This window comes from Monopterus albus, unplaced genomic scaffold (genome assembly GCF_001952655.1).
Source record: "Monopterus albus unplaced genomic scaffold, M_albus_1.0 scaffold89.1, whole genome shotgun sequence".
Taxonomy (NCBI): domain Eukaryota; kingdom Metazoa; phylum Chordata; class Actinopteri; order Synbranchiformes; family Synbranchidae; genus Monopterus; species Monopterus albus.
This window is the reverse complement of record NW_018127969.1, coordinates 1,311,410-1,322,167: the sequence shown is the minus strand read 5'-3', so window position 1 is coordinate 1,322,167 and position 10,758 is coordinate 1,311,410. Positions and strand designations below refer to the sequence as shown.

The following is a 10,758-nucleotide window of genomic DNA, read 5'->3' as shown; positions in this document are numbered from 1 at the left end:
GCGCCAGTATTCACTGAGGATTTAATGAAACAGTGACAAAAACCTACCAAGATAGCTACTGTTGACAAGGCTTATGAGGATTTATATTAAACAAAATCAACTTGTATTTTATTTAACAATATTGAGGCTAGAAAGAGGGCTGGTGGTAGCTGACAGACTTTCAAGAACACGTTTACTTTTACAATATTCAGATTTTACTCACTTTATTTTACTTATCCTCTATTAATCACAGATGATGTGGGATTTTATTGAAAATTTACAATTTTGATAAAAGCTTGAGAATTAGCACCGCTGCATCTAGTCCTTAAATATTAAAGCTGTATTGAGAAATATATCAGTCTAGTCTAGCCATAGCCAACCTCCTGCCTCCAGTCTGTATGCCAAGCTAGGCTAAACATGTCCTAAGCATAGTCCTGAAATTAATCTCAATCTTCCCACATAACTTTAAAAACAAAAGCTAAACACCTTGTCTCACCTTTAAACCATGCTCCTGGTTTGAACAAGGCCTTCTTCAAGGCACTGTACAGATGAAAGTTCAGTCGCTTGTACTCCACAATATCATCTCGTACTCTGGGCAGTAGCACCAAGTTGTAAAACCTCTGGGCCATTCGTTCTTTCAGATTGGAGGAGAAGATTCTATAACAAGAGCAAGAAAAAAAAAAGACTATTTTATTGTACCATGTTAAAATATCTGCAGTACATTTTGATCATTCTGTGAGTGTAAAGTAATACTCCAACCAAATGGGGACTCACCTTGTTGCTTGGTACATAGCAGCTGCAGTCCAAGTCTCAGGCTCAGTCAAATACAGAACCTGTTCCCAGTTTGAAAGTGCTGGGATTATTTTAAAGGCCTTTGGCAATTTACCACTGCGATATTTTGACAAAACCTGTAGCGAAAGAACAGGAATGGCAGCTAAAATTTAAATGCTCATCACACTTATATTCAGGCACTAAAACTGCTAGCTAACTATCAGAGATTAGTGTGTAGAGTCATTTTTGTTGCTCTCATCCACAGGATCTCTAAATCTACTGTGAGGTAGCTACTGTCAGCTAAGATTATCCATCCTGATGTACCAATGTCAGTAAAGTGAGATCGAAACGACTTATGCAACTTTTTAGCCAAAAAACGAGAATATGCAGGTAAATATAGCACACACCTCAGACAACCTGTCCCAACATTCAACATGAAGTGACATGCCTTCACTTTCTCTATAAATACTTATGCATTCCAGCTAGAATGTGATTGTTTCTTGTAAGCCCTCCCATCCTTCCTATCTATCTTATCTTTCTCTGTCCTCTTTTCTTCCTTTCTGCCAACCTATACATATCCTCTTCCTTCCTACTGTTTTCCTTGCTTCCATATGTATCCACCACTCCCGAGAGCCGTGTGTATTCTCCAGAAGCCTTGCCCAAAATGCTCAGCAAGCAGCAACAAAGTTCCATGCATAAGCACAATCATCCTTCCAGGGTCCAGCATGGGTAAAATTTTGATAACCCACAACTACAAAGCTCCTTATCTGACCCAAGCAGTTACTCAAGAGTTATTTCTAAATGAAATCCAGACCGGACTCGACACATTAACATAAGACCCGTGATCGGACCCATAATTAAAATAGACTTTAAGATACGCAGTCACTTAGTTGGGAGTTGTGTTCTTGGAAAAGTATCTGTCGGTGGCTGCAGCACCTGGGCTCTGCAGCTGTTCCTTACTGAGGATGTGCCTATCTTGCAGCTATTAAATGCAAACACTTTTCAGCACTATTTACAAGCAGCAAAGCCACTGATAACGCTTTTCCCACAGTCTGTAACCACACAGAATTTCTCCCATATGCCCGACTTGGCCTTCAATGATGTACTGTCAACAATTTTGAATTCACCACCAGCTATTGTTGCTTTTAAGGTAATCCAGTTTGACACACTGACGCCTAGTCTACACATTGATGTCTGAGTGATGTCCTATTAGCCGGAGATAGGTTGAGGGATCAAAGGCTGTGTCATACGCTTTCACAATAAATGTATCAGTTATTCAGGCTTGATAAAATTATTCTGGATTACAAGTTTAAAAAAAACAAAAAAAAAACGCTCTTTTATTTATTTAAAGTATGTTTAAGTATTTTAAGACAACGTACCTTACTAACACCTCTGTACACTTCTACTACCCTCGGATCCAGCTGGGGCATCGGACAGCCGGACACCTCTGACATCACTGTTCCTACCTCAGTCTGCTTCTCTGTGATCTTCTCCATGATAATATCAGCTAAGGTCCGTCTACAGGAACCACCAGGAGAAAATGCAGCTGAGCATTTGAGACAGATTCCACAGTTGAATCACTGGGTGAATCACCATGGCTAGTTTCAGGATAAAGTCAGGATTATATATTGTGTCTTGCCTCATTGGAGGGTTCGTATTCATGAACATCTCAATGGCTTTCTCATCATCAGGGTCAACGACAACTTCATTGTAGCACTCAAAAACGCCATCACCAGCATCTGCATCTGCATCTCCCATTTCTGGCCACTCCTCATCGGAGTCTGCTTCCTGAGACACAGAGCCTAAAATTTGATTAGAAGACAAATTTGGTCAGTTAGTCACTTCATAGTCAGGTTATATACCATAATGGAGCTCTACAGTCTTAAATATATTTAACAAGTATACTACAGTGTGTATGTGCAATATGTCAATATCTTAAAAAAAAATAAAGGTAATTTGTTGAAACATTTACTACTTTTCTGTCAGAAGACTGAATGTGAGCAGTAATTTGGATTACTATCAAATTATTTCATATATTTAAAGCTATTATTTTCTACACTGACATAACTTACTAGAAGAATGAAAAAGATACTAATTTCAAATGCTGAAGAGATTTACATGAATTGATCTGTAGTATTAAAATTAACAAAATTATAGCCTCAGTCCATAGAATACAAGGGGTTTTAAATATAAACCAGATGAACAAGAACATGGACAAACTATGTGGGCACCCAAACACTACAGCCATATTAATAGCTGAATATCTCATTCCATGAGCATTAATGAGCTGTCATAAGTGCATACACTCTTCTGGGAAGGCTTTCAATGTGATTTTGGAACCTGGCTGCATGGATTTGTTCCCATTCAGTGTCAAAAGCATTAGAGAGGTCAGCCATTGATGATGGGTACTTGCTGTTCAAATTCCTCTACAGATGTTGGAAAGACCTGAGGTCAGGGCTCAAGAAGGCTCTCAGGTTCTTCCGAGCAAACTCAGACATTTCTTTATGTACTTTCCTTTGTCTTATTCTTATAAGAGGAATGGTAGATCAACAGGGACCCAGCAGTTCAAGATTATTAATCAGAACTAAGAGGCCTCACCCAACTACATTACCTCCATACACAAATGTATATGTTAAGTGACATCCACATACTGTATGTTTGACCATGTGTCATTTTGGTACGTAGTGCAGGATAAGTCTAAAACATTTAAAACGGCAAATTTCTCACAAGTGTTATCCGTGTCCCTGTATAGCTCACCATCAACCATCACACCCAACTCTATTCATATATCTGTCAATTTAGTGTAATTCAAGTTAAACGTGTAGAATGATGCGTTAACGCTGTTGTAGTTACCGAGAACAGTAACTGGAGCTTTCTTCTGTTGTGGTGCAAGGCCATATTCGGTCTGAAGCTCCTCTTGTTGAATTCGGGCCTGTTGTAAGATCTTCCGCGACAGTCGTTCGTCTACATACTTATCCTCGTTTTCTGCACGAGTGTCTCTGGGCTTCACCCGGCCTCGGGCTCGTAACGTGTCCGCCTGCAGGATTTGGTCAGCCAGCGGAACCGCTCCTCCGCTCTTCTCTCCTCCCTTTGCTTTGGACTTTTTAACTTTCGGCATTACTGCGGTATGACGAAAGATGTAGCTAGAATATTGGAGCGTGGAATCCTTTAGCTACTGTAAACAGCTCCTCGGTCAACACGTGTAGAGGGCCATAACGAGGAAGTGACGTTTTTACGTCACGTGCGGCGTCGCTAATTATGGTTAAATAACCAAAAATGTACCCAATGTTAGCATTATCTGTGTAATATTAGGCTGTATGAATACGCAACAACACTAATTGTCAGCATTCTTTTGTCTGTTTAAAAGTTTGAATGCGCTGTTTTAACTTGACCGGAAGACTCATTTTTTCATCCGGAAATATTCAACTGAAAGGCTGAACTGCAACTGGAGGCAAAATAGCAATGGGGGTGACTTGGTGAGATGACTATACTATGTTTATTAGTATTTTGTTTTGTTTTGTTTTTACCTATATTTTAAAAAATTAACTGCTTTGGAAGATTATTGTCTAAATTTACGCGGCCTTATATTCAAGCTTCACGTCTAAAACACCGCACATGTTTTTGTCTCTTTGCCTCGCTTTCATTCACACGAGAGCAGCGTTGATAGCATTATGTGGTCATAATAAGTTGAAAAGCAGATGTTACAGATTTTGTTGGTGTGTCCTAACTTCGTGCGGGTCTCTGTTTGAGCTGCAGCGTGTGCCAGGTGCCGGTGGCGGAGGGTAAGAGCGTCCAGCAAACAGTGGACATCCTCCACAAGAAACTGGAGCAGCTGGGTGCTGTGAAGCAGGGCAGCTTCTGCGTGGACTGTGAGACATACACAGGAAATGTCAGCGGTAATATTGATTTGCCTGCTCTTTAGTTTTAATTCTCAATATATAAATGAGCAGAAGCAACATCTGAGAATATGAGACGTCATGAGAAACGTTTTACAGTTCAGGAGTAGCTTATTTTCGTTAGTTTCAGTGCTTTAAAATTCAAACCACTGATCGACAAAGAACTTTTGTGCTTTTCACAGTTTTACTGTAACTTGGTCGGTTGGAACTAAACAAGCTTTAAAAAACTTTACTTTGAACTCTGGGAAATTGTAATGGCCATGTTATAGTTAAAAATATATACAAATATTTTCTAGACTGAGTTATTGATGATAAAACAGTCAACTGACTATTGATAATGAAAATAATTACCAGTAAGTATCAGCCCTAATCTGTAAACTTAGCATCATTAATAATTGTTTAAGTGTTATAGCTGGTCTACTCTCATAGACTACACTTTCCACTTGCAGCTAGCTGTTTCAAATGGCGTATTTCATATTTGACTCTGATCTAACTACACTATCCATTGTATTCAAGTAAAATTATCTTACAAACTCAGCAAAGTGACAGTACTGTACTTAAATACCACTGACAGTCAGGTTTGCCCATCTGTTACAGGTCAACCCTCCAAGCTCTTGTATGTGATGCATAACTCTGAAACTCCCTTGAGCTGCATGGCTCTGTTTGAAGGCGGACCCTGTCTGGTAGCTGATGCAAACTTTGACGTCCTTATGGTGAAGTTAAAAACCCACTTCCAGAATGCCAAGGGGCACAAAGTGGAGTGTCGTGGTTCAAGATATCGCTACTGTGACTTCCTGATAAAGGTTGGTACTGTGACAATGAGCTCCAGTGCCAGAGGGATATCAGTAGAGGTAGGTACACACAGTTTGAGCTTGTTAGTGAAAATGGAGATACTGTATTTTATCCCCTCTGTGACTACATTACCTATTGGTGTGTCTCCTCAGGTGGAGTACTGTCCCTGTGTGGTTCCAGGGGACTGCTGGAATCTCATGAAGGAGTTCATGCAGTCCTTTCTTGGCCCTAGTGTCCCTGAACTGCCATCTGTGTTTGCTGCCAAGCCTGAAGGTCTCTTTGCACCAGCAGACTGTGTTGACACCATGACTCAATACCTGGAGTTGTTCAACAAACTTCGAAAACTGCAAATCCCAGGAAGTAATGTGCGTTGAATTGTCACTGGGAATGAAAAGATCTATTTATTTATGTTTGTAGTGATGTTGCTTTAGTTCTGGTCCTATGGATCAGAAGGTAACCAGGCTTTTTTTTTTAAACCAGGGGTTTTTATTTTGATATATGAACTCTGTGTTGCATCCTACTTAATGAAAGCATTTGCATTCAAGAGGTGTCATGGAGAGCATTAGCTAGAATCTCTGTATCTACCATGATCCATCTATCATACTGTAAATTACATGACAGAGATCTCTGCTCTGTTTAATTTCACAGTATATCTACACTAGTAATCAGTGTGCACAATACCACAGCTAATATTTTTCTTGTCAGAGTAGGAATATTACAGGCATTAGCAATAACAGCAATAATGACTGTTCTTTTCAAGGGTCCTGACAAACCATGGCCATTGATAAATGGTATTTAGGTGTCATCAATTTTATTATTCAGACCTGTGCTTTTCCTACTGTGATCAGGCAAAATTTCTTCAGTGAAAAAAGTAAGACGTCAAACAAGCCACACAGCCCCGAGGAGATCTCTAAAGTCAAGCGAAATAAGTAAAAACACATGATGGGTGTGCCTTTGTTTTACTGGATCAGTAATAATTGTCCCCTAAGGTAATGCATAAAACTCAAAAAGCTGTCAACACTTTTGATACTGAGTATATTTTACTGATATAACTATCTTATCTCAGAATTTCAAATAGATTTGTACTTGTAACTGTGTGTTTATGTGGTGGTATTGCTACTTCATGAGGAAAAGATCTGAATAATTCTTCTACAGATGTTTGACAAGTTCAAATTTCCATTGTAAGAAAAGTTAATTAAAGGATATGTAGGGAAGAATATGAATAAGTGGACAAAAGGTTTGTAGAAACATAAGAGTTCTTTCACAGTGCATCTACACAAGCTCAAGCAAGTGTGAGAAACGCTGCAAAAAACTCATGTAAACAGTGACCACATTTAAAAGTCACTTGGGGTAGTGTTAATCTGTTATTAAACCATCAAATCGATGCCTTTCCATTTTATAGCGTTGTCATGATATTGAAATTAATAGTTTGAAAAACGGTAACCTAAAATTGTTGGGATGGCGATCTGAAAATTCTGCAAAGCCACTGGCTATTCTTCCAAACTGCAGCAATGTGCTGGATTACTACTTGGCACCAGTTTCAGCTTGTGTTAGAAGTATTTGCAGAAATAGAGGCCCCAGAATCTTCCATATGACCGCTTTAACACCAGAGTCGACACTGTCCTCGAAAGCTACACATCCCCAAATACATTTAATCGGGTTGGCACAAACCAGATGAAACATGGTGAACATGGTGCTTTCGTGGAGACTGTGGTCAGAAACTCAGGGTTGCCCGCTTTGCAGTCCTGCCACGGTTCTTGTTCCATGTGGCTTCGGTGGGTGGGTGGACGGACGGACCATCCTGCTGACTGTTGTTCAGCCATTCCGCCAATAAGCGCCCAGCTGCCGTTCAGTCCCAGTCCAATGAGAACAGCGGGGTCTGGGCTCGGATAGAGAGTTGGGTTGTTCAATCTGTGAGGAGGACAACAATCAGCTCCGAGTGTACCGGATGGATGCATGTTGGCGACGGTAACGTTACCTAGCTTTTCCATTACCAGATGTTACAAATGTACTAACAAACACAAATCGGGCCCGGCGGTAACGTAACAGTTACATCTCATTAACCGGCTTTCTGTAGTGAATGTCACCTAGGGAGTTTTTAAGGGATTCACGGCGCAGTTCGCTAGCGAGCTAAGCCGTGCATCGTTAGTTAACGTTAGCGACCAACAACAACCGTTAGGTTAACTTCGATTGTCCTCAGCAAACGCGTTAGCCGTGCAGCTAACGCTAGCTATCAAGGCAAGCTAATAATATAAATGTTAGCTACATGGTGCCAGGAGAACCATCTCTGTTTAATAAAGTACATCGTCAGTTAAGACATGGCAAAAGGCTAAGCAGCGCCAGCCTGTGCAGAGTTGCTCTTGCTAGCGGTTAGCAGCATTAGCTAACTTAATGCTTGCCGGGCAGCCTCAGACCAAAGTTGTTGGAGGTTCCTGGAGAGTGGGTCTAACTGTTCTTTGTTCTGATTGAACATGATGATGGTGGAGTAGCTTAGCATGGCGTTAACAGCCAGCTAATCCGAGCCAGGCAACAGGCTTTAAACACGGACAGATACAGCTGGGATATTAAACTCTAACATTTGTAAATATCAACGTCAGATGTGTTAATAGACAGTAATAGACACGCCGCCTCAATAGCACAACATACTAGGTACTAACTACTGTTGCTAATGAATATAAAGCACTTGCAGCGACTTACAAGTTAATGGTCCTGGTATTAAAATGTTGGTTTTATTAATAGTAACGTTAGTGGATGAGTTACACAAAGAGGAAAACAAAAAAGCAAAAGGACTTGTAGGCTACTGGTGGGGCAACCACAAGTTAAATGGACAGCAAGTCCTTCCCCTTAGTGTCAACATTTTTGCTTGGCTTTTAATATCTTCTCTAAGTTGTGTTTCAATGAGTTGGCATATTTTCAGTTAACATTACCAGCCCACATGTGAAATTTTTCTAAGGCACCAGTGCACTATAATAACCATACTGTGAATGATTTGAACTCAAAGGGTTGCCAGTGATAGCTACTATTTATCCCATCTAATATCAAGTTTATTTGTGTAGCTCATTATTACACACAGTAGTAATATTACAGTATACATCAGTATCAGTGGTGTACCAGCCAGTCCCAGCTCTCTCTATGTGTACTAAAGGAAAAACCTATACAAATCATGAAACACAAAAGGTCGAAGGGCACTGAATGGTGCCGTCTGTTCACTCTTGTACATATCAGGTAGTTTTTTTGTTTTTTTTTAACCAAATGGTGTCATTTCTGCTCTATACATATATAGAGTCTCATAAACTCACATTAGTGGATAATGTTTATTAAAGCATGTATTTATGAGAAACTTTAAGAGAAATGTGTACTTCTCTGGTGAACAGTCTGCTTGGTAAATAAATAATTTGCTAAATAATTACATTGAAAAGCTGCAAGTGTGCTTTATTACTTAGATTTCCCCCCCTGTTTTGCAGAATGCTCCTGGTGGTACTGGTGGTGACAGTGGGAATGCTGGAGTTCTCTGCAGATACTGTGATGTATTGTCCCAAACCTGATCAAGAAATCTGCAATTACAGTAAGTATACCTTTTCATTTTTTGCCACTTATAGAGTTATGTTTATTAATTTGAACAATTCACACTGATGCTAATGTACACAATAATAAGAATACCATGTATTTATCAGTCCTGTGATCAGATCTTAATTTTACTGTATTTTTTCTGCTGTAACTCTTACTTCAGAATGAGTTGCTGCTTGGCTACAGGACGTGTGTCCTATCACTGAGGCCACATGTGTATCTGGAGAGATGGATCGTTGTAAGCACGTGGGACGCCTTCGTATGGGCCATGATCATTCTATCCTCAATCCACAGAAATGGCAGTGTGTGGACTGCAGCACCACCGATTCGGTGTGGGCCTGCCTCAAGTGCTCCCACGTGGCCTGTGGACATTTCATGGAGGAACACTCACTCAAACACTTTCAGGAGTCACACCACCCGCTGGCTATGGAGGTGCGTGAGCTGGATGTCTTCTGCTTTGAGTGTGGAGACTATGTACTCAATGACAATGTAGAGGGAGACCTCAAACTCCTCAGAGGGGCACTCTCTACTGTCCGGAGCCCAGGTAGACGCTCACTTCGCTCCTCGACTGGGGGAGAGTGCACCCCCTGGGTCGGGGAAGGTGGGCCACAGCCCGCCATGCAGCTGGCCTTGCGTCACAGGAGGAAAGCGCTCCTGGGAAAGATGTTTCGGATGTGGATCAGCAAACATCAGGAGTTGCAGAATCAGCGTAAGGAGAAACTTGAGGAAGCCAGAAGACAAAAGAAAGAGGTTAAAAGGAGACTCATGGAAGAGCTTGGCAATGTACCTCCCAGAAAGAGTGCTAGGCTTCTTACTCAGGGGCCACGTTCAACCATCACACTCATTCCTCGCAAATTTCGCGACCCTCCAGAACGTCTACCTCCTCCTCCCAAGAAGCCTTCCCCTCTAACCCTGTCCCGTAAGTCTCCTCAGAATGGCCGAGCTGCTAAACTGAGGAGATACTACTCCACACACACGGTAACCCGCCGGAGACTCGCTCCAGGTGTCACTGGGCTGCGCAACTTGGGGAACACATGCTACATGAACTCAATATTGCAAGTGCTGAGCCACCTGCAGAAATTCAGGGAGTGTTTTCTCACTTTGGACCTGTGTGAGACTGAGGAGCTGCTGGCCAAAACTAATCGCTCCCAGGGGATGAAGGGAGTGACAGGAGGCATAGTCAGCAGTGGTACCACAGCACTGTCCGGATGCCCTCTTGGACGCATGGGGAAGGCGGGTTGTTGGAATTTGCCGGTGGGCAAAAAAGAAAGTGCTCCGCCTTCCCCAAAGGCTGCTGAGTTGGTCCAGCCTAAGGAGCCTCGCTGCTCTACCCGCCAGCAGATGTCTCTGTGCCATGAGTTGCATACACTTTTCAGGGTCATGTGGTCAGGCCGGTGGTCTTTGGTATCTCCTTTCGCCATGCTGCATTCTGTGTGGAACCTCATACCAGCTTTCCGAGGGTATGACCAGCAGGATGCCCAGGAGTTCCTGTGTGAGCTGCTGGACAAGGTGCAGCAAGAACTGGACACAGAGGGGTCCAAACGAAGGATAGTTATCCCCATTACAAAGAGGAAACTATCCAAACAAGTGCTAAAGGTTCTTAACACCATTTTTCATGGGCAGCTACTTAGCCAGGTGAGACTGTCAAACATCCCACAGGTACCTAATCATATTATTTGATGTTAAACACCCAGTGCTTGTATTTATTTCACAAGTCATGGTTATTATAATCAGTCACTGTTGTCATTTGTCT

At 41.7% G+C, this 10,758-nt stretch overlaps 3 protein-coding genes across 3 annotated transcripts in view; 2 read left to right on the top strand and 1 right to left on the bottom strand.

Moving 5' to 3' along the window:
- The window catches only part of bysl (bystin-like), a 5,740-nt gene extending 1,760 nt beyond the window's left edge, over positions 1-3,980 (bottom strand). The window contains exons 1-5 of the mRNA XM_020607764.1: positions 3,604-3,980; positions 2,390-2,552; positions 2,130-2,268; positions 754-887; positions 476-636 (exon numbers count right to left, since the gene is read on the bottom strand). Of these exons, the coding sequence (XP_020463420.1) occupies positions 476-636; positions 754-887; positions 2,130-2,268; positions 2,390-2,552; positions 3,604-3,868 (862 nt within the window). The 5' untranslated portion in view covers positions 3,869-3,980. The remainder of the gene's footprint in view (positions 1-475; positions 637-753; positions 888-2,129; positions 2,269-2,389; positions 2,553-3,603) is intronic.
- Positions 3,981-4,030: 50 nt separating this feature from the next.
- On the top strand, positions 4,031-6,859 carry med20 (mediator complex subunit 20). Its single transcript, XM_020607765.1, has 4 exons — positions 4,031-4,226; positions 4,507-4,646; positions 5,244-5,497; positions 5,591-6,859. Exons 1-4 carry the CDS (start codon positions 4,213-4,215, stop codon positions 5,810-5,812), a joined length of 630 nt encoding a protein of 209 aa, XP_020463421.1. The 5' UTR covers positions 4,031-4,212; the 3' UTR covers positions 5,813-6,859.
- Positions 6,860-7,285: 426 nt separating this feature from the next.
- Positions 7,286-10,758, top strand: part of usp49 (ubiquitin specific peptidase 49) — a 6,155-nt gene continuing 2,682 nt past the window's right edge. Inside the window, exons 1-3 of the mRNA XM_020607763.1 lie at positions 7,286-7,406; positions 8,903-9,003; positions 9,169-10,640. Of these exons, the coding sequence (XP_020463419.1) occupies positions 9,234-10,640 (1,407 nt within the window). The 5' untranslated portion in view covers positions 7,286-7,406; positions 8,903-9,003; positions 9,169-9,233. The remainder of the gene's footprint in view (positions 7,407-8,902; positions 9,004-9,168; positions 10,641-10,758) is intronic.

What these genes read in the sequence shown, in the direction of transcription:
- med20 (XM_020607765.1), top strand. An exon ending in ATACACAGGAAATGTCAGCG is followed by an intron (nt 4,647 to 5,243) that starts GTAATATTGATT and finishes CATCTGTTACAG; the next exon opens with GTCAACCCTCCAAGCTCTTG. An exon ending in CCAGAGGGATATCAGTAGAG is followed by an intron (nt 5,498 to 5,590) that starts GTAGGTACACAC and finishes GTGTCTCCTCAG; the next exon opens with GTGGAGTACTGTCCCTGTGT.